The sequence below is a fragment of the Nicotiana sylvestris genome, chromosome 2 (genome assembly GCF_000393655.2).
Source record: "Nicotiana sylvestris chromosome 2, ASM39365v2, whole genome shotgun sequence".
Lineage (NCBI taxonomy): Eukaryota > Viridiplantae > Streptophyta > Magnoliopsida > Solanales > Solanaceae > Nicotiana > Nicotiana sylvestris.
Window position 1 is genome coordinate 123,908,601 of NC_091058.1, and position 21,392 is coordinate 123,929,992.

Below are 21,392 nucleotides of genomic sequence, written 5' to 3' on the forward strand. Positions count from 1 at the left end.
CCATATTTTTAGGCAAATGCAGCATAGCTTTCTTCTATTTTACCTACTCTTTTCTTTTTCCAAAGTTAGTAGCCTTAGCTATCCGTACGATCGACATGCATGCATAGTGCACGTGAGATGGTGTGTTTTATTCCTCAATTAATACCTTTAAACTTAGTAGAATTAATGGTACTCCATAATATTCCTTGTATAGTACTGTACAAACTCAATAATAAACCAAAAACAGCTAAGAAAAATTGAGGGGGTGAGGGGATGGAAATTTTTGGATTTTATCTTGCATGGCGTTAATTCCATATGTTATGATACTCTTTCTATTTTGATATGTATCGACATGTACGTTGGTATCATTCTACTGCTAATACTTCCTTTTTGTGTAAATCCGGGCATAGATTTATAAGGTTTTTTAAAATAAAATTTTCATATTTAAAACTGCATACGTGAAAAGTACTAGTCCTCCCATTTCAATAGATTGACACTATTTTCTTATTAGTTCGTTCCAAAAAAAATTTACACATTCATATATTTCCTTAATTATAGCCATACAAATATTATAACTTATTTAAGATCATAAGTTTCAAAAGCTTTATAGTCACACAAATTTTAAGGCATGTTTAATACCACAAGTTTAAAAGTCTTCCTCTCTTATTAAAACTTTGTGTCAAGTCAAAGTAGGACAAATAAAACAAATTAAAACAAAAAGAGTATAAATTAAGATAATTAATAAGTCCAAATATTTAAATTATAGTCAAGAAAAAAGCACTTTTGACTCCCAAATAATGATAGTGTCAAAAATGAGATATAAAAATATTATTAACACAACTTTTAAGAATCACATTTTCCTTTAGCTTTATTATTCTTAAATTTTTGTATGATATTTTCTATCAAATTATATCTACATTAATTTAATATTTGCTTTATACCTAGTCTAAAGGTAAAAATTTAGCTGCAGTAGGTGTTTGCACCAAATATATACCGTAATATTAATTATAATTAAGTGAAATAATTGTATATATAAACACATATTATGTACCTATTGATTTAGTGTAAATATAAAGTACAAGTTAGTTTTTAGTACTCCTAGTCAAATGATATTAAATAAAATAAAACAAAAGAAATATCAAAGGGGAGCATTGGCGTAACTGGTAAAGTTGTTACCATGTGTCCAGAAAGTCACGAGTTCGAGCCGTGGAAATAACATCTTGGTCCAGCCCTTTCCGAGATCTCACACATATCGAAAGGGAGCATATTTGCATAACTGGTAAAATTCTTACCATGAGACCAGAAGGTCACGGATTCGAGCCGTAAAAATAGCCTCTTGGTCCGGCCCTTCCCGGGATCTCACGCATAACCGAAGCTTAGTGCACCGGAATCCCACGCATAGCGAAAGCTTAGTATACCGTGGTGCCTTTTAAGAGCAAGGAAATATCATTCTAGAATTGTGCACTGCTGGCGGAGGTACAAATCGTGACCATGCATGATAACATCAACAGCTGTCATGTATGCCGGCATAGTTTTAAGTCTATTACAAAGTCTTCATTAAAGAGTTATATGAAGATTATTTTGATTTTATAATAAAGCAAGTTAGGTTAAAAGCTCTCTTATGTCGCAAAAATTAAAGACTAAATTACTGGTAGCAAATTTTATTATTAGCCAACCCTTATAAATATCTGCCCAACCACATTAGTTCCTTGTCACAAAGTACCATATCTTCACTCCTATCCCATATCTCTTCCTCTCTCTCCTTTTTTCTTCATTTGTTTTTTAAAAGATGGATAAAAAACCATGCAACTCTCAAGATGTTGAAGTGAGGAAAGGACCTTGGACTATGGAAGAGGATTTAATTCTCATTAACTACATTGCTAATCATGGTGAAGGTGTTTGGAATTCCTTAGCTAAATCTGCTGGTAATTTTTCCCTTTTTTCCCCTTAATTCCTTTGTCAGTAACAAAACCCTAGATATCATTTTGTTATATGTAGGAACACTATTTTATATGTCTCAATATTCTTTCTCTAGGTCTCAAACGTACCGGAAAAAGCTGTCGGCTCCGGTGGCTAAATTATCTCCGGCCTGATGTCCGGAGGGGAAATATTACACCTGAAGAACAACTTTTGATAATGGAACTGCATGCTAAGTGGGGAAACAGGTGAGTATTTCTAAAGATCGTAGTACATAAAATAATTAAAATTCAATTGCAAAAGAAAAAATTGGAAACTGATGGAATTTTTTCCATCAAGTTTTGATTCTCCCATTTGTTGAGTGGACAAAGAGAGCCGCTCAAAATATTGTCAAAAATGATTCTAATCTCGTGGCTGTGACCCATAACCTGTTCATCGTGGTACTAGATTTGGAATGAAAGAAAGTGAGTATTTAAAACGTGTTATATGTTTATGGCTACGTACTGAAGATCTTAGAATTGAAACGTGGGGAATATAATCTATAGCTACGGCAGCTAAATTTTGTTCCCTTTATTTTTTTTGGTCCTATCAAAAGTTCTTCTTCCTAAACCACTCATCTACCCTATGTCTTCCATGAATAAAATTTAAAAATGATTATTTTCCTTTTCTTAAGCTTATTTTTCAGATCTATTATCGAGCTATATAGTACTCCTTCTATTCCAGTTTATGTGAACCTATTTCCTTTTTGGTTCGTTCCAAAAAATGACATCTTTCTAAATTTGGTAACAATTTAGCTTAAACTTACAATTCTACCCTTAATGAGAAGCTTTTATAATCACACAAACACTCTGGGCCCCTTTTTGACTTGTTTAGGACCACAAATTCCAAAAGTTTTTATTTTTTTTTAAACTCCGTGCCTAGTCAAATAGGTTCGCTTAAATTGGAACGGAGGGAGTATATATACTAAAGAAACCATACTAATAATAAAACATACAGTTTTTGGAGAATTTATTTCCCATACAAGAAGCTCTTTTTGTTCAAGTATTTTTTTTTTCTTAATGATAAAGCACATTTTGTATTATTTTCTATTTTAAGGAAATTATTTTTAAAACCATTTTATGCTTTATTCTTTTTTTAAAAAGTGCTTTATTACTTGAGTTTGACAACCTAAGATAGATCTTTAGGCTAATAATCACATTAAAGGCAAGCTTGGGATGTTGATTAACTTGTATGAAGTGATAACAATGTCACTTCCACAATTATTATTAGAAAGAAAATTACGCTTTAAGAATATGATTACATGTACTTCATTTGTTTTCCAATTAAACTAAGTAGAAAAGGACAGTGGTGAGACAAGGATTCGGTCTTACATAATAATAATAGCAGTGGATATAGAACACGTTTTCAAAGAAAGCCAGAAAGATAGAAGTTTCCGTTTTTAGAAGAACCGATTTCATTTTAGTCACATGTCAAGCCCTTTAACTGCTATCTCTAGTCTCTAGTTTTCAAAGAGAAGCTCCCACCTCCAAGTTGCTTATGAAATTGACAGCTACCTTATGTTTTTGTTGGTATTTAAAGACAATGGGCCCCTTTTCCGTACATTAGAAATTTTACTTGTATAATACTTCATGTTTTGGTTTAGATGAGGTAAGAAAAAAATTAGAAACTTTTGAAACTTGTGATCTTAAAAGCTTAAGGGATAAAAGCTTTGTGGGGTCATGATATTTGTGTGGTTGTAAAAGTTTCTCATTAAAGGTAAAATGAGTAAAGTGAAAAGTTTAACGTTGAATTATTTTTAACAATAGAAATGTGTCATTCTTTTTAAAACAGACTAATAAGAAAAGTGTGTCATCTAAATTGAAACGAGGAAGTACTTACATGATTAATCCCATTGGATGATTGTGATCTCTCCACCATTAGATATCTTGAATTTGAGTGATAAGAATGAAGATTTTCTTGATAACTTGTGCTTTACCTTCTTGGCACAAATCTAAACTAGTCGAATTAATGGGCTTGGGATACAAAGATAGTTAAACATAACAAAAAATAGTTAGTATGTAAAAACAAGATCGTCAGTGTTTTAACACCATGATTGAAAAACTAGAATCCAATAAGAAATTGCTAGCCTGTGTTAAGATATAAATTGCAATTAACTAATTAAAATTATGTTTTTTAATAATTTATTAAGTTATTATATGTTGACATGAGGTTAAGATAACCACTTTGTTAGTACTTGTTTCTGCATGCTTAAAGGAAAAAACAGAAACAAAAAGAAGACACTAGCTAGCTTGGCCCACAAAATTAATCACTAGATATATAATGCAAGAAATTTTACAAGGCTGACAAATTGCATTTTCAAAAGTGATAGCAGACAATTTTTGTTGTTGTTTATTTATGAAGTCATCAGCTGCTAGTCAAATCCTAACTGCCACAAAATAGGCTTTATTTCATCAGTCAAGAAGTCGTTTATGAAATATATTTTCTTTTCCTCAATTGCAAGACATTAAAGGAAAAGATATTTTATTCTCCTCTTATTTCTTGGAGGTTTTGATGTGTGACTGAGTATATACAATTAAATGTGACAATCATCAAAATTGATTTTTTTTCTTCAAAAATTTGGGTTTAAATATTGAACGATACTAGTTTATATAATGTAACATAACACGTACTACTGTATTTATTATATTATGTGGCTAGTGATAGTGTAACGTTACCATAAAACTAGTTGACGACGATTAGGCATTGCAAAGACGTCTGTATTCTTCATCAGCTTGGCATCGTCTTCAGCTTACTCTAATATTTGATGATTTCTTTCAATTTGTTACTCTTTTGGAGGCATTGGTGACTCTACTATTGGAGAAGTTGTAAGTGTCCTGTGAGGAGGATTTCTTTTGTTTCAACGTTTTGTAAGTTTGAGTTTCGTTTAAATAAATATATAGGAGAAGGAGGCAAACGTGACTTTGAATTTCAACCACAGAACATGACAGGCATTATTTGTCAACAACAAACGTGATTGAAATGCTTATTTCAATTATGAAAAACCTGTAATCTAACTTTGTGGGCCATGAACATATTGACACTCTTACCAACATCTTAGGGGGGGAAAAATTAATACTTTATATTATTGCTTTATTGGATTAGTATGTTATAAAATTGCTATAGCAGATCTATTAACCATGTATTTTTCAGTCTCACGTTAAAGATGTTACTAGAAGTTTACTGAAGATTAAGTGTTAACAATAGGACTTTTTGCAATTGTTCTTGTTAAATAATTACTTACTGTCTGTTCTTGTTACATTATCCTCTTTTTCCGTTGAAATATCGCAGTTGATAATGTTGTAATATATGGTGCGCGTAGATGTCACATGCAGAATTAGGGCAGATTAAACTGAATCCATTACTTTCAGCTCGAAACTCGTGCACTAACTCTAAATATTGAATCCGTTTTTGACACAGGTGGTCAAAAATTGCAAAGCATTTGCCAGGAAGAACAGATAACGAGATAAAAAACTATTGGAGGACAAGGATTCAGAAGCACATAAAGCAAGCAGAAAACATGAATGGACAAGTAGCTAATTCTGAGCAAAATGATCATCAAGAAGGAAGCAGTAGCCATATGTCGTCTGCTGGTCCGGCAGAGGCTTACTCTCCAACTTCATACTCTGCGAATATTGACACTACTTTGCAAGGCCCTTTTCTCACTGAAACAAATGACAACATTTGGAGCATGGAGGATATCTGGTCCATGCAATTGCTTAACGGCGATTAAGTATGTTGTTGAATATTTTAATTTGAGTTAAACCCTAGATTGAACCCCACTTAGTACCTACTATAAACTTAAGCTGCTAGATATAAATAGCTAGCACACTATATATAGATTGCTAAAATTCCCCATAATATATCCCCCCATATTGTGGTTCCTGAGTTAAGTGTTCACTGTGTAATACAACAAACTCTAATATAACCCCTGTTCATATAATATATAATAGATGCGTGGAGGTGGCTATATATGATTTTATTAACCCTTTATTACTACGCTAGAAGCTTTTCTTATAGTTTGGAATAAACCATCAATATACATAATTTAAAAGTAAATTCAATTTTTTGGCAAAGGAGATTCAACTAGTTACCTAATCCATCAAATAAGCGCTTTTCAAAGCCTTCTTTTAATGATTTTGTATTGATCAAGTCTAGTTACAAGTTACAAAACAAAGTCATGGTCAAGCAATGATTATGTGTCTTAATCTGCTCTCAAAAATATATTTAATCCGACGTTAGCCGACTTAATACAGTTCTAGTGTACTTGCAGTAATCATTTGAGGAAAATGCAACTCACCAACTACTCATCTAATTAAGCTAAGTAATTTGTAGATGGGAATTTAATCTGTTTGACAAAGACATCAATGTGATTAGACAACTGAAGTGCTATTAGGGGTTTGGTACTTTCACAATTTTTCTGGAACATTAAGCTTCGATTTGTGTCCTAGAGGATTAGCCTTTAGGGTCAGTGTAAGAATAATTGCTCGTACCTAATATCCAATGTCAGCGTAAATGAATTTTAAATGCAAAAAGTTACTTGTATTATGAGTCTTTTAAATATTTAATTTCGCTTATTATTGTAGTTATCTTTAAGTATTTTTTATGTGAATAATTTTTTTTACATTATTAGTATTTAAAAAAATAGAATGCAAAGAAATGCATCATGAAGAAATATGGGGCATGCGTGAAGAGAATATGACACATATATATAGTCATAGATAATAAAACAAGCATAAAAATATTCATCTCCAGCATATACCGAACTTTATTAATTGAAAATGGACACACGGAAAGGCAACATAGCTATTTTTGGCAAAATCAATCGTTGCTTTCCATATTTAACTATATTTGTGCATGGCCTTGCATGTTTGAAGTTCGACGTAAGCCTAACTCTTGAATCCTCCGAAGGAAGTCTCCACATGGTCCCTATCCTATCAGTTCACATCTACTTTTTTTCATCATATTAATTAATTATTTCATCTTTTCAACTATTACTTTATTTCCCTTAGTGTAAGTTACTTGCGAGCAAAGAATAAACTTCCAAAACAACCTTAATTTAGCAATTCATTAACTATTCATAACTTAGTGTTAGGCCTGATTCTTGTTTACGAAGGCTAACTGTCCTTGTCATGGTGTATGTCATTGTCGTGTGATACATGTAAACTGATTTCTTTGTTGGACAATTGTCTAAGTCGTTCTTTAATTGCTTTTTGTCATTATTATCAATTAGTGTGAGCTTTCAGAATTAGCTGGTTGTATAGAAGATGAAATTGATTTGTGAACCCCTTCTACCATGTGTCTTTTATGTTTGTTGAGTTATAACGTAATTACAAGTAAATCTCGATGATTATTATTATAATTGTTAAATTGACAAAAATAATATGGAGTGAATAACATATTATAAAATGTTAAACTATAGTAATAGCGCAAAATACTTTTTTTCGATATCAGTATAAATAACTTAAACCTCTTTTCTTTTTTTATTTAGTTTCAGATTTTTGATAAGGAAATAAAATTAGGTGAAATACGGGTCCTTCAAGACAGTGTTCTATATATCGTGCATTTGCAACCTTAGCTTATACAAGCATTACGGGCTTCAACTATATATTCAGTATGTGGTTTTCTCCCCTCGTTGTTAATCTCAACACAAAATATTAAACGTCGAAATCAAGCGAAACTCACCTTTAAAAACAAATACAGACATGCACACACTCGATGACAAAAGACAAATGTAGGAATTCGAGGAGTTGGAAAAGTGAGGCATCTTGTAAGGTCTTTCAAGAGAAAAACTAAAAGGAAAATAAGTTTACACTTTCACAGTACAAAAGTCATACGAAATAAACTCCCTCAATTTTGGGCCACTCGCTTATTTCAAGCACATGTTTCTAATGGTGAGAATCAAGTAGTGTGGGATATTCCCACGTGAAATATTATAAATCACATGTAGAGTCGGCAATGCCCCGCCCCACCCACACAATACATAAACTACATGACACATAAATGGATGAAATATATATATATACATTCATCATTTAGAATGTATGTTGCAATATGTAAATTTTGTTTTAGAGACCAAATAAATTCATCATTTAGTCTTTACTTTCACAATTAAAAATACTCGCCATAGATAAATCAAATTTGAGTATCATATTAGGATAACAAGGAGGGCATTTAGTTCGTACACTTCCTTAATTGAAGATATAGTTCACTTTAACGATGTTCATATTAAGATTAAGGCAAAGAGAGAAAACGTATCAATAACAACAATAACTATACTGTAATTCCAAATAAGTTAGATCGCCTATATTGATTTATTGTTAGACCAATTTAATGCAAAGAGAGAAGAGGTGATAGAATTCATATATTAGTCCTTCACTCGTTTTGTTCTAATTCGTTTAGTTTAGTTTATATAAGCCACGAATATTAGGCCAATATAATAAACAAGTGATCATATGTGAATTAAGCCTGTGAGATCTTCTCTCTTTAACAGACATGAAAGGCAAATAATAACTACGGAAGATTTCATAACTAGGCAATGTAAAAAAATAATTTGCAGATCTTTAGTATTAAAATGAATATTCGAATTGTAGCCATGAAAAAATTACCATCTTAGCAACCTTGCCAGGAAAGGAACCCTCATTTTAAGCCTAAAATCTCGTCATAATAACCTTTTTATTTTCAATCCCTATAACAACATGATGCATCCATTCCGAACATTCCTAAATATATGAAAGTTAATTAATGCTTACTATATCCATTTCATTAACTTATTCTTCTCTCTTCACAATCATTATTTCTTCCTTTTAGATAATCTTCACCATCTCGTCCAATACAACAGGAAAAGTTGGAAGAAAAAAAACATAAAGGACTAGCTTTGCAGTAGCATAAATAATATAATATATAAATTAAATATACCAATTATATATATTGTATAACTATGTATCTTCAAACCTAAAAAATACTGTTGCTTTAATTTATACAATAAATATAATATTTATATACACGTTATATAACATTTCATTGTAAAACTAATCCACGAAATATACCTATTATATACATAGTATAATATACCTATTATATACATAGTATAATATTAAATATTAAATATACAATATACAATATATATATATATATATATTGATGACATAATTATATTATATTAAAGGTATAACTTAGAGAAAAAATACAAAAAATTCCCACGATTGCTTCTTTTCAGTATCTTTAAGATATTTGGGGAGTATTTATTTGTGGAAGTGAAAAAAAGATTATGGAATGTGGATTGATTTAGATTATGTATGAGAGAATTATGAAAAAGAGACCCTCTTCCTTAGAGCACCTATTCGGAGTCAAAATGCAAAGAAAATGGTAAATTTAGATTAATGATGAGAGAGAATATTGTAATAAATTAATGTGGTTCAATCATCCCTTGAATTGTGCTTAAGTGTTTAAGTTTAAGAAATTAAATGGCATGTAAAGAATCTTGAAAAATGTTTTAAGTGTAAATGAATGTGCTATTTTTTAAATAAAGTAAAAATAGTGCTACTTATGTAAAAACTCTTTACAAAGGGACCAACTGTGTTAAAACCTCTAATAGGTACCTACAAGATAGCCAGAAGATACCTTTTTGCGGCCAAGGAAAAAGGCCGGATAGCTACTGCTAGTGGGCCGAAGAACGCATGAGCGTTGTTTTATGGGCCGGCCGATCTTTTATAACCTTTTTCAAAAAGGGATTTTTACCTATCTATACCATATATCAAACATTATTACCTTCATTATTTAAGGATTGTGTTAATTACATTTAAGCATACCAAATTACCTTTTATATACCATAATTCAAATTAAGGGTATAATTATTCCTTCATTTATTTTAGGCGTGATTTTAGGACTGTATTTTCACGTTATTTGGTTTACCCGCCTCTCTCTCCTCCCACCCCCTACGATTTACCTTCAGTTTACCTTCAGTTAATTCCCCCCCACCCCCACGATTTACCTTCAGTTTTTCCTCCATTCTCGTACAATCTCTTCTCACCCACAATTACCATCACTTTCTTCTCCACTTAATTACCTTCAGTTGATAGTATCCCCCACGATTTGAATTCACTTCCATCTTTGTCTTCAACTCCTAAATCATGAAAAAAATCAACACTCCCCAAAAAAATCATCAAAAGTTATATTAGCTGATATTCCAACCTTTGATTTGGGTGTTTTAACACCAAAATCACCACCAAAAAACCAACAATCGACGCATGCAAGTGAACAAACTACTGGTATTTCATCTCCTAGACAAATTCGTGCGGAAATGAGAAGCAAGCATTTGCACGATGTTGATGTTGGTGGAGTTGATAAACTAGTCGAGAATCAACTGAAACGCAAGGGGAAAGAGTTGAGTGTAGATGACGATTTTGTAGATGATTCTCCCAAAGTTCTCCCAAAGTTCAATCTGTGAAAAAACACAAGGTCTCTCCTTCTTCATCAAAACCAAAGAAGAAGAAACCCTCAAAAAAAGTACCAAAATTGGTTAAGGAAAAAATTTCAATAAAGGTAAACACTATTTATGTTTCCTCACTGTTTTGTAGTTTGATTTTGGTTGTAAAAATCTGTTGTTCAAGTGTTAATTTAGTGTTCAAGTGTTTTTTGGCCAAATGTGGTATTGTCCTAATTTTGTAGATTATTTTTCGCAATTTTGTAGGTTTAATGGAACTGTAATTATTAGACAGTGTATAACTGTAGTTAGTTTGTAGTTGATTTGTAGTCTGATCGTTAAATTGTAGAGATGGTATTTTTCATTGCAACCTGTATTGCTGCTACATTTAACTTCATTCTAAATACAATTTATCTACATGTTGTGAGTTACTTGAAGTAACTGTTACATTCTGTAGATAATGTTTACAAGTGCATTGTTCTTCTTTGATTGTTCAAGTGTATTTTGGTAAAATGTGGTGTTGTCCTAATTTTGTAGATTCTTTTGTCTCAATTTTGTAGGTTAATTGGAACTGTGACTCTTAGACAGTGTATAAATGTAGTTAGTTTGTAGTTGATGTGTAGTCTGATGGTTAAATTGTAGATATGATATTTTTTATTGTAGCCTGTATAGCTCATATATTTAACTTCATTCTAACTACAGTTAATCTACATTTATGTGAGATACTTGAAGTAACTGTTTTGTAGATTCTTTGTCTCAATTTTGTAGTTTAATTGGAACTGTGACTCTTAGACAGTGTATAAATGTAGTTAGTTTGTAGTTGATGTGTAGTCTGATGGTTAAATTGTAGATATGATATTTTTTATTGTAGCCTGTATAGCTCATATATTTAACTTCATTCTAACTACAGTTAATCTACATTTATGTGAGATACTTGAAGTAACTGTTTTGTAGATTCTTTGTCTCAATTTTGTAGTTTAATTGGAACTGTGACTCTTAGACAGTGTATAAATGTAGTTAGTTTGTAGTTGATGTGTAGTCTGATGGTTAAATTGTAGATATGTTATTTTTTATTGTAGCCTGTATAGCTCATATATTTAACTTCATTCTAACTACAGTTAATCTACATTTATGTGACATACTTGAAGTAACTGTTACATCCTGTAGATAATGTTTACACGTGCATTGTTCTTCTGTTATTGTTTTTGTAGTTATAGGTGTGGGTAGGCTATTCTTCTTCTAGTTATATTTTGTATTTGTCATGTAGTTATATGTAGATTACTGTTTCCTTTTTATGCAAACTACTAATGTTCATTAATTTTATATTTTCTACAGAATGGACCTTACTTTGCACAACAAAATGTTGATTATGGTGTGCTTAGATTCCACAGTTTGTGTGATCCTAGCATACCTAGCCAGATACAAGCTTTACTCTCTCCGGATGCTTTAAGGGTTTTCAGAAAAAACTTGTTTTGGTTACTTATTAGGTCTCCTCAAAATCTGTATGCAAAACCAATCACTTCATCTTCTGATGAAGTATGAATTGACAAAGTCTACTGACTCATATTTTTCAGTACTATTTAAGGGTGAAAAATTGAATTTTTCCTTGAGAGAATTTGGGTTGATAACTGGTCTTAATTGTGTGAATAAGTTTTCAGACTATGGTTACACTTCCACCTATGTTAGCCCTTTAATGAATACATATTTTCCGAACAAAGAAAGGGTTGAGAAATGGCATTTGAAAAATGTAGTGACTAATAAAGCATGGGCAAACGATGTGGATGCGGTGAAGTTGTGCATTCTTTATATGTTGGAATTTTTTGTTTGTCCTTCTGATAAAGACCATGTGACTTTCATAGACAAGTTTATGTTCTTTCTAATAGAGTCTGGTAATTTTGAGTCATACCCATGGGGTATCAAATCCTTCAAGCAGGTTATTGAATCTGTCCGACATCGTCTTAATCCCCATGTACATTCTTATCTGATACGGGGATGCTCATTAGCCTTGCAAGTGTGGCTATATGAGTGTTGCTCGTCCGTCAGCACCGAGCTTGCTACGAGATGTTCTGAATCTATACCTCGCATTTTAAGATGGTCAGCTACAAAGGGGCAGATTTGGTTAACTGCAATTGAAGAGAAGATGATCAAGCCTGAGTGGATCAAGGTATTTTTTTCCACTTTTGTATGATGCTACAATTACATTCATAATAACTACATTGAATCTACATTTTTTTTGTCACTTGAATTAACTGTTATTTTCATCATTCAGTTCACAAACATGATTGAATCTGGAGAAGAGCTTGGAGTGCTTAATCTGCCAGACAAGATTCAATATGAAGATGAACATGGTGCTCAACCATCACATGTTCCAACTGCTGCTTCTCCATCATTTGAACCCAAATATACAGATTGTCAAGAGGACATTGAATCTGTCAGTAGCAAGCTCATGAAGTTGGAAAAGGGGATTGTGCAGGTATTATGAATAACTACAATATATTGACATAATTTGCTACATTTTGACTTCATTACATAACAATTATAGTATGTTATACATTGTAGTTAATTTGTGGTATAAATCTATAACAATTATAGTTTGTTGAATTGTAGTGTAACTGTAGCAGTTAGAATAAGATTACCAACTAATTATATATTTAATTTTTAGGTTGATGTAAAGTTAGATGCCTATAGGAAGGATGTTTTTGAGGAACTCTCAAGCCTTCGAGAGTTCATAGATCAATCTTTGAAGGGTGTTATGAATGTGATAAACAAGAGGTTTGATTTGGACGAGTCAAAGGTAAGAATTTACATATAATTTTGTACTAAGACTAATTAAGACATATGAATAAAGTAGTCTCAAATATTCCCCAAAATTGTAGTTTGCTGGTAGTTCAACAAAAAATAATTACCAACATCAAGGAGAGAACAACCAGCAATTCCAGTTCAATGCTGGTGATCAACTGCATGGAAGCACAAGCAATACAGGTATCTACAAAATTCCTACATACATATCTACAGATTTCAAGACAGCATTATTTAATTATACTAATCATTTTTTTACTATGTGTTGCAGCTACAATTTCTCCAGAACATTTTCAACCACATGTTGACTTATATCCTGACTTCCAAGAAGCAGCTGAGGCATATAAAGCAGGTACAGAACCATTCCTTCATTACAATAAGGTTTTTATGCAAAATTTTAATAATTTACACCTTAACTACATATTCCTACATATATCTACAATTCTCATTTCCAATTATTCATTCAAGCTGAAGTTTCAGCAGAACATCTACAAGGAAATATTGAGGAAGAACCAGTAATTGATGAAGTAGCTGAGGCACAACAAGCAGGTAATATATTCTCTATAACTCCATAATACTGTTCATATCTACATAGATCTACACTTATCTACAGAAGGTGAAGTTCCACAGTCGCCAATTCACGGTGTGACTGTGACTGAAGTTGTTCCTGAAGGCATTGATAAAAAAGTTGTTCCTGAAGGCATTGAAAACAAAGGTTTGACATTGGATGACTTTGAGCTGCCAGAAAACTTATCACAGTTGGTCATGTATGGCGAGCCCATACGAGATGAATCAACCCCTGTTCATCCCGGTAGAACCAGGCAACCGGGAAAACATGCACGATCACCTTTCACATCTTTGTATAGTTCTGGAGGCAGCACATCTGTTGGACCTAAAAAATTTTACCTCAAGCACCCCTTCACAAGTGTCATAGGTGAAAATGTAGATCCTGAATTGACAGAAAGGTTCACTAACTGGTTATACATTCGTAGTGATAAAGTATATAGGAGGTATGAATGCTTCATTTTACACTGTCTGTTCACCATTTTTATACTTTAAAATTGTAATTCATTTTGTAAATTTTTTGTATTTGATCATCTTTTTTTTGTTATTACAGGAGGAAATATTACTTTTCCAAGAAGGATAACCAAATCAAGCCTTGGTTGGATTTTGGTTGTGAAAAGATTGATAAGAAGGACTGGTTTTATGACCTTGCTCACCCCGGACAAGTCATCAATAACACAGTAAGTATAAAGAACATAATCATTCACAATATCTGTTTTGTCTTCAGCTGTGTAGTGTAATTGTAGTTTATTTTTCAGCTATGATGTGTAATTGTAGTAATATTGTAGACAACATATATATGTTACTATATTTATGTCTCAGCTGTGAAATTTTGCTTTTTATGGACCTTATGTATCATATGTGATGATGATTGTATGTACAAACTGGAATTTTGGTACTTTTGACTGACTTGGAATCTCCGTGTACCACAACTGTAGTTACCTTGTAGTAATATTGTAGAGCTTGTGATTGTGCCTATTAATATTAACTGTAGGTTGAACTTGCTGATTATTGGGACCTTAAGTTAGGTGGTATGTTTCATTTGTTCCTCTGTATAGTGAATAAATGTAGACAGTGCATAAATATAGTTAATGTGTAGTTGTTTTGTAGTCTGATGGGTCAATTGTACATATAGTACTTGTTCACTATGGTTCATACAAACTACAATTAAATTACATTTTGTGAGGTACTTGGACTAACTGTTATATTTCTGTAGTTATAGTGTAGCTAATTTGCAGCAATCTGTTAGAGTTTTTAATAAATTCAAATTGTAGTTAATCTGTAGCTGTCTTGTAGACAAGTGTGGTTACACCGTACCTTATTGTATATGTTTATTCTATTTTGGCAGCACATTGATGTTATTATGTATTATCTGCGAAAAAGAGGCAAATATGGCCCCAACAATAATACTAGGTTCACAACCACGGATTGCTTGTTCAAGACAAAGATTGAAAGAATCTATGACAAGTTCATAAGTTCTCCACCGGAACAAAGGTATTCGGTTGTTAAACCCGAGGATGATGTTGGAGAATATATTCTTGGGTACAGAATTCTTGCTAATGTTGCCTGGGATCTTGTTGACTATGTGCTCATGCCTGTGAACCTTGTAGAGAACTTCCATTGGTTGTTGCTAGTTTTTGACATAAAGGACAGACAACTTTATGTTTATGATTCCATGGTGAGAGCAAACCGTCATAAAACAGTTGAGACATTGGTTGACAAGTTTTCAATCATTATCCCTCTGTATTTGTCATGCACTGGTTTCTATGGTAAACGTAAAGACATTAACTTCAAGAGCACAAAGGCATACATCGAGAAACCAGTTACGGACCCTCTCGACATACAATGGATGGTTGCTGAGATTCCACAACAAAAGGAAGGCTCAGTGTAAAAAAATAATCTCCCTTTCTATATGTTTAATTTTTTTATTTTAATCATTTGTTATATAATGAAAAATTCTCATCTTATGCAGCGATTGTGGTGTATTTGTGGCTGCATTTGCGGAGTATGTTAGCCTTGGAGATTTGGCAATCCCAAAGGAAGATCTTTCTGATATTGACCAACACCGTAGACGCTATGGAGCTCTACTGTGGGACTATGCAACAAAGAAGCAAGAAGATGGGTCAATCAGTGAGAGTGAGGTTACTGGCAGGCTAGCAAGGAGGAAGGGTGCTCCGGCAAAAAACGAGAGGACTAGAGTGCAACGAAAGAAGAAATAGACTATTGTGTTCCTAGTTTGGTCTGTGAAATTTGGTAGTTGAATTGGAAAACAATGTAGGAAATATGTCGTTTTGGTTTTCTACAACACTTTTTGTTGATTACATTATACTCGAGTACTCTGATTACATTTTTACAGCAACAACTTTGTCTTACAATTTGACTTTAATCTTCAAGTTATTTTTATAAATACCTTCAAGTGCCAAGTAATATCTGTATATAACTGTCATTTGTTACACAGCAGAAAGATAAAATAAATACAGGAATCATATAAATAATTTAGCCATCTTTTATCAACAAGGTTTATCAAAAAAATTCAATTTATCTACATTTAAACTACGTCAAACTACATTTTAACTACAACTCCTCTACATATGAATAACAGGACTACAGTTCTAACACAGTTAAACTACATATTCACTACAATCTGGATACAATTTACGTTGAATGCATTCTTTATTAATATCAGTTTTTTTGTATACAGTAAATATTAAAGTTTAACTATTCTATAAAAAAAAGACAACTTTAGATGCTTGACAGAATACATAAAAACATAAATAGTGCAGATACACAAATTGATGTTTATACTTCTTATTCATCTTCAAAAACTTAAACAATTACACAAGAAAATCCGATAATTTGAGCTCACTAACATTTATTTTGAATAACTATTCTAACTACATGATATTCATTTCTTTTTCGGCGCATTCTTGCAAGTTCTTTTGTTATGCCCTTCACCTCCACAATTGCCACATGACACCTTGTATTTCTTTGACTTTATTTCATCAAATGTTTTATATCTTTCCTTGTGAGGTCTCCCTGGCTGCCTTTTATCTCCCGCCGGTGGCTTTACTACCTCATCCAAAATATGTTGTGGCACATCCCATTTGCCTTCATCAGGAAGAGGATTTACTGGCATTTCATAGGTAAGCAGAAGGCTCTTCCTTGTGTAATACGGAGAGCAATAGTTTTCGTATGTTTCATTCCTATGCCTTAATGCTGCCAAAGCATGCGCACATGGAAGTTCATCAAGTTGGAATTGTCCACAGCTACATTTCTTGTTTTCTAGACACACAATGTACCGCTTCACACCATCTAACACAGTATGTATATGATCTGTTGAAGCCCTCACCTACAATTGAAGACCAAACAGAAATAATAATACATCAATCATTAAAATGGATTATCAACAATTTACCTACAAATCAGCAACAAATATATTACAGCTCATCTACAAACTATTATTACCGACAATTTGACTACAGTTTAACTACAATCTGGAAAAACTGCAGCTAGTACTTTTTTGATTCTACTGCACCAAAAAAAATATCTTACCCTTAGTTTCTGAGATAATGTACTGTTGTCTTCCAATTCTTTGTTGTATTTGTGACCAAGGTATGTGAAAGTACCCTTTGCCTTTGATAACTTTTCTTTTGTCCAACGTTCAAGAAGAGTCCTCATATACTCAAATAGATCAAATATTGGAAGCTCTCTTGCATCTTTTGTTACAGCATTCAACGACTCGGCAATGTTTGACGTCATAGTAAAAGTTCTATTCACCGTTGCATGTACTCTTGACCATCTATGATAGCCAATATCATATAGGTAAGACTTTACACGCAGGTCTACCTCTTCAATCTTCAACATCCTTTCATTAAATTCATCCATAGTGTATGACCGTGCTGTAGCAAAGTACAATTCATGTAATTGTAGATGTCCCTTCTTGAATTTTGACCTTATATTTGTCCATATATGCCACATGCAAGAGTAGTGTGCCAATCCCGGATAGACAACTGATGTTGCCTTCAGTATACTCTCATGCCTATCTGAAACAACACACATTGAAGGTCTTTCACCATATGCCTCCTTGAATTGCTCAAAGAACCACTTCCAAGACGCGTCGTTTTCAGAATCAACCACAGCATATGCCAAGGGAAAAATAGTACCTACATTTTTAAGACATAAAATATGATTAAATAACAACTACAATATATATTGAGAAATATAGACATGTTAACTACATTCTTTTATATAACTACAAAATAACTACAACATAACTACAATTTAACTGCATTTTAAAGACTGTCTACAAAATAAGTACAAAATTATTCCATTATTTACCTGCTGCATCCATGGTGCTTGCTGTCAGCATAATCCCCCTGTAGGCTGACTTTAAGAATGTCCCATCAACCACTACTACCGGCCTACAATGTTGCCAACCATTTATTGATGTACAAAGAGCAACAAATGCGTATAAGAAGCAATCATCTGCTGCCTTCTTCAATTTAACAACAGAACAAGGATAATTCTTCTCAAGAATATAAAAATATTTGGGTAATTTGTTGTAGGAGTCACACGGATTCCCTCTCAAAAACTGTAAAGCTTTTTCCTTTGCTCTCCATGCTTGCATGTAGCTTAGGTTCAGTCCATGTTCGGATAACATGTCAGTTTGTATGTCCTTTGGTGTGTAAACAGTCTTAGGATCACAATACTTTGGAACGACCATGCTACCAAGTACTGCTGCAGTACGTTTGCGCTGTATGAATGTTTCGTCCATTAGGCAGCATGTGTGTTGACGGCTGAAACTTCTTATCTTGAACATTGCCGAATCATTAATTGACGTTGCCTTGAAATGCCATTTACAGCTTTCAGCAACACATATAAGCCAGTAGCTACAAAAGAAATACAATATTTACACAAATTTATGAAAAAACTACAATTAACTACAAACTGACTACAATTTAACTACAATTTATAAAACCCACCTATCTTCAATCATACACTGATTTTGCTGATATATTATCCACAAATAACTACATACCTTCTATGACTAGATCTTTTTACTCTGAACTGGAACTTGTGCATCACTGAATAATTCTTCATTGCAGCAGCTACTGTTTGCTTGTCCTGATAAACTTGTCCTTCTTCAATATATGTTTGCGTAGATTCAGTTATTATTTCACTTTGATATTCCTCTATAGCTGGTGAGGATGGAAATTCAAGTAAGTTTAGGGATCCAGACGAACCTGCAAACAATAAATTCATAAATGTAGTTTCTATGTAGATAATTTTGAAAGCAACATTGCTTTATCCTTTTCAGTACTATGTGAGCTTTGTAGTTTAATTGTAGGTAATTGTAGTAATATTGTAGATAACATAGTAACACCATAACTCTCTGCAATGTCGAATCAAACATACCTGCACTGGTGCTTTCATTGTTGATTGCCAATTCCATATTGAAATCTCTTACGCTTATACATAAAGGATACGAACCTAAGTTTTTATTCTCCTTTTTGGTTTCCATGTAAGCACGAACCCCCATATCATTCCTAATCTCCATTGGAGGACAATTCTCGTTCACAATGTATTTGATTTCTATAATTTTATCCGATGTATCAATCGATAATTGTTCTGCAATTGTAGAACTGAGAATTCCGTAGTTTGCATTATCATCTACCACAATGGCATCAACTTCAAAATCTCTAAATCTGCCATAGTTATCCCAATTACCATTCGATTTCAGCATTATTGGGATTTTTGACATGATTTCGTGTAGTTGATAGGAAAAAAGACGAAGAAGAGATATAGTTTCTACAATTTGAATACTGATATCGACGAAGAGCAATTTTGTACAATTTGAGACGAAGAACATATATAGTCTCTCTTCAGTAATTGTACAATTTGATTGCGTTTTTTGTGAGATCTCTTTCTGTTGAGGAAGGAGAGAATTACGCAACTGGTGCCTTCATCAGGAAGAGAGATCTCCTTCAGTTTCAAAATTCGAATAAAATCCTTGACAGAATCACATCAGATTTGGTGCCTTCATTTTAGGGCTTTTTTAATAGCAAAATCTACCTATTTTTGGATTGGTATATAATTTGTAGTAAAAGTGTGGACTACATGGGGAAATAACAAATTATGAACATTTTTGGTAATAATGTTTGATATATGGTATAGATAGGTAAAAATCCCTTTCAAAAAAAGATTGAAAAAATGGCATGGTATGACAACCCATAAAGAGAATTGGCAATTTTTTAGCCTTGTATTAAATTTGGCAAAGGTAGCCTAAAAAAATTGGCATTATATAGCCAAATTCTAAAAAAACCCTAGTTTCTTATTTGTTCTCTCTCCCCGTATTTCTTCTTCTCTCTCCAATATTTCTTCTTCAATCTTCTTCTCTTTTCTTTTCCCATATTTCAATAATCTTACTTGGGGCCTTTAATATTGTGTGTGGGAATTAGTTTTGATAGAATTATAAGGTCTTGAAGTAAAAGAAAAAATAGAATTATAAAGTTTCCTTGCAGAACTTGGTCTGCATCTCAAACGATGTTAGGGTAAGGATTTTTGGGGTTTTTTTTGTGTGTTGTTTCAATTCCAAAGATACGGCCGAAGTCTGCCGCATGTCACAAAAATTTCTCGCACTAATTATTATGAGAATTCAATGTGCGATTGCCGGTGCCGGATCATATTTCGCATTCTATATTTACATATCTTAGGTGTAAATTCTCGTACTAATGAATTTCGCCATTCTTCTCTTTCTTTTTCAAGCGGCAGGTTTTAATTTTCTTCTTTTTCCCTTTTGTCTCACTGTAAGATAAAAATATGTGTGTTTGAGGTGGTGTACATCTATGTATATCACCATGTATGCATGTGTGTATATCATATTGTATTATCGTGATATACATTATTAGATTTGACAATATACTAAATCGAAATCAAATCGTCTAGTTTGATTTAAGAGGGAGAAATTCATTTTGAATAAACTTATTTCAATTTTGTTCTTGTCAAACATTTTTTTGTTTTGTTTTGTTGATATAATAGGTTTATAGCAAGTTCTAAACTATAAAACAATAAATATAATCGTGGGAATAAATAAATTTGATATACATTATAATATATAAAGAATAAAAATAAAACTTTGACATACGTACAGTTTTATATACACAAAGAAGAAACATAAATTTGTGATGTCCATTTCGGTATACACATATTTAATGTATTATATACTGTGATATACAACCAATGCAATTATTTTTGTTATGATATACATTGATATAGAGACAACAATAAATTTTAAAAAACTATATTTATTATTTTATATTTTAGATATACAAAGAAGGAAAAAATTAATATATATTTCGATATACACAAAGAAGGAAAATATTATGATATACACATTCTTGTTGTGATATACATTTATTGGCTATCTGGTGCCAATATCTATAACTATGGCTTTTTCCTGCCAATTATGTAGGTAAGTTGTCACACCATGCCAAAATCCCAAAAAGATTTTTACATATTATACTACTTTTGAAACTTATTTATCATCACTATTGAAGTTTTAACTTAATTACAAGTTGATATATAATTTATTAATTATATACAAATTAGTATTTATCACCTCCTTTTACCCGAGAAATAGAGAGTTTTTCCAATTAAAGTGACGTTATTCGAA

At 32.4% G+C, this 21,392-nt stretch overlaps 3 protein-coding genes and 1 long non-coding RNA gene across 4 annotated transcripts; 2 read left to right on the forward strand and 2 right to left on the reverse strand.

Annotated features, from left to right (window-relative positions):
• The first annotated feature begins 1,218 nt into the window (after positions 1-1,218).
• Positions 1,219-5,918, forward strand: LOC104238637 (MYB-like transcription factor EOBII). The gene is made up of 3 exons (XM_009793053.2): positions 1,219-1,904; positions 2,015-2,144; positions 5,353-5,918. Exons 1-3 carry the CDS (start codon positions 1,769-1,771, stop codon positions 5,663-5,665), a joined length of 579 nt encoding a protein of 192 aa, XP_009791355.1. The 5' UTR covers positions 1,219-1,768; the 3' UTR covers positions 5,666-5,918.
• Positions 3,082-5,345, reverse strand: LOC138886533 (uncharacterized). Its single transcript, XR_011405481.1, has 2 exons — positions 4,611-5,345; positions 3,082-3,908 (listed from the first exon to the last, which is right to left on the reverse strand). It is a non-coding gene; the product is annotated as an uncharacterized lncRNA (long non-coding RNA).
• Positions 5,919-15,092: 9,174 nt separating the features above from the next.
• LOC138885528 (uncharacterized) lies at positions 15,093-15,939 on the forward strand. Its single transcript, XM_070166485.1, has 2 exons — positions 15,093-15,607; positions 15,693-15,939. The coding sequence occupies exons 1-2, from the start codon at positions 15,312-15,314 to the stop codon at positions 15,937-15,939; spliced, it is 543 nt and encodes a 180-aa protein (XP_070022586.1). The 5' UTR covers positions 15,093-15,311.
• A 686-nt stretch (positions 15,940-16,625) lies between these two features.
• LOC138885529 (uncharacterized) lies at positions 16,626-17,398 on the reverse strand. The gene is made up of 2 exons (XM_070166486.1): positions 17,273-17,398; positions 16,626-17,069 (listed from the first exon to the last, which is right to left on the reverse strand). The coding sequence occupies exons 1-2, from the start codon at positions 17,396-17,398 to the stop codon at positions 16,626-16,628; spliced, it is 570 nt and encodes a 189-aa protein (XP_070022587.1).
• Between the last annotated feature and the right edge of the window lie 3,994 nt (positions 17,399-21,392).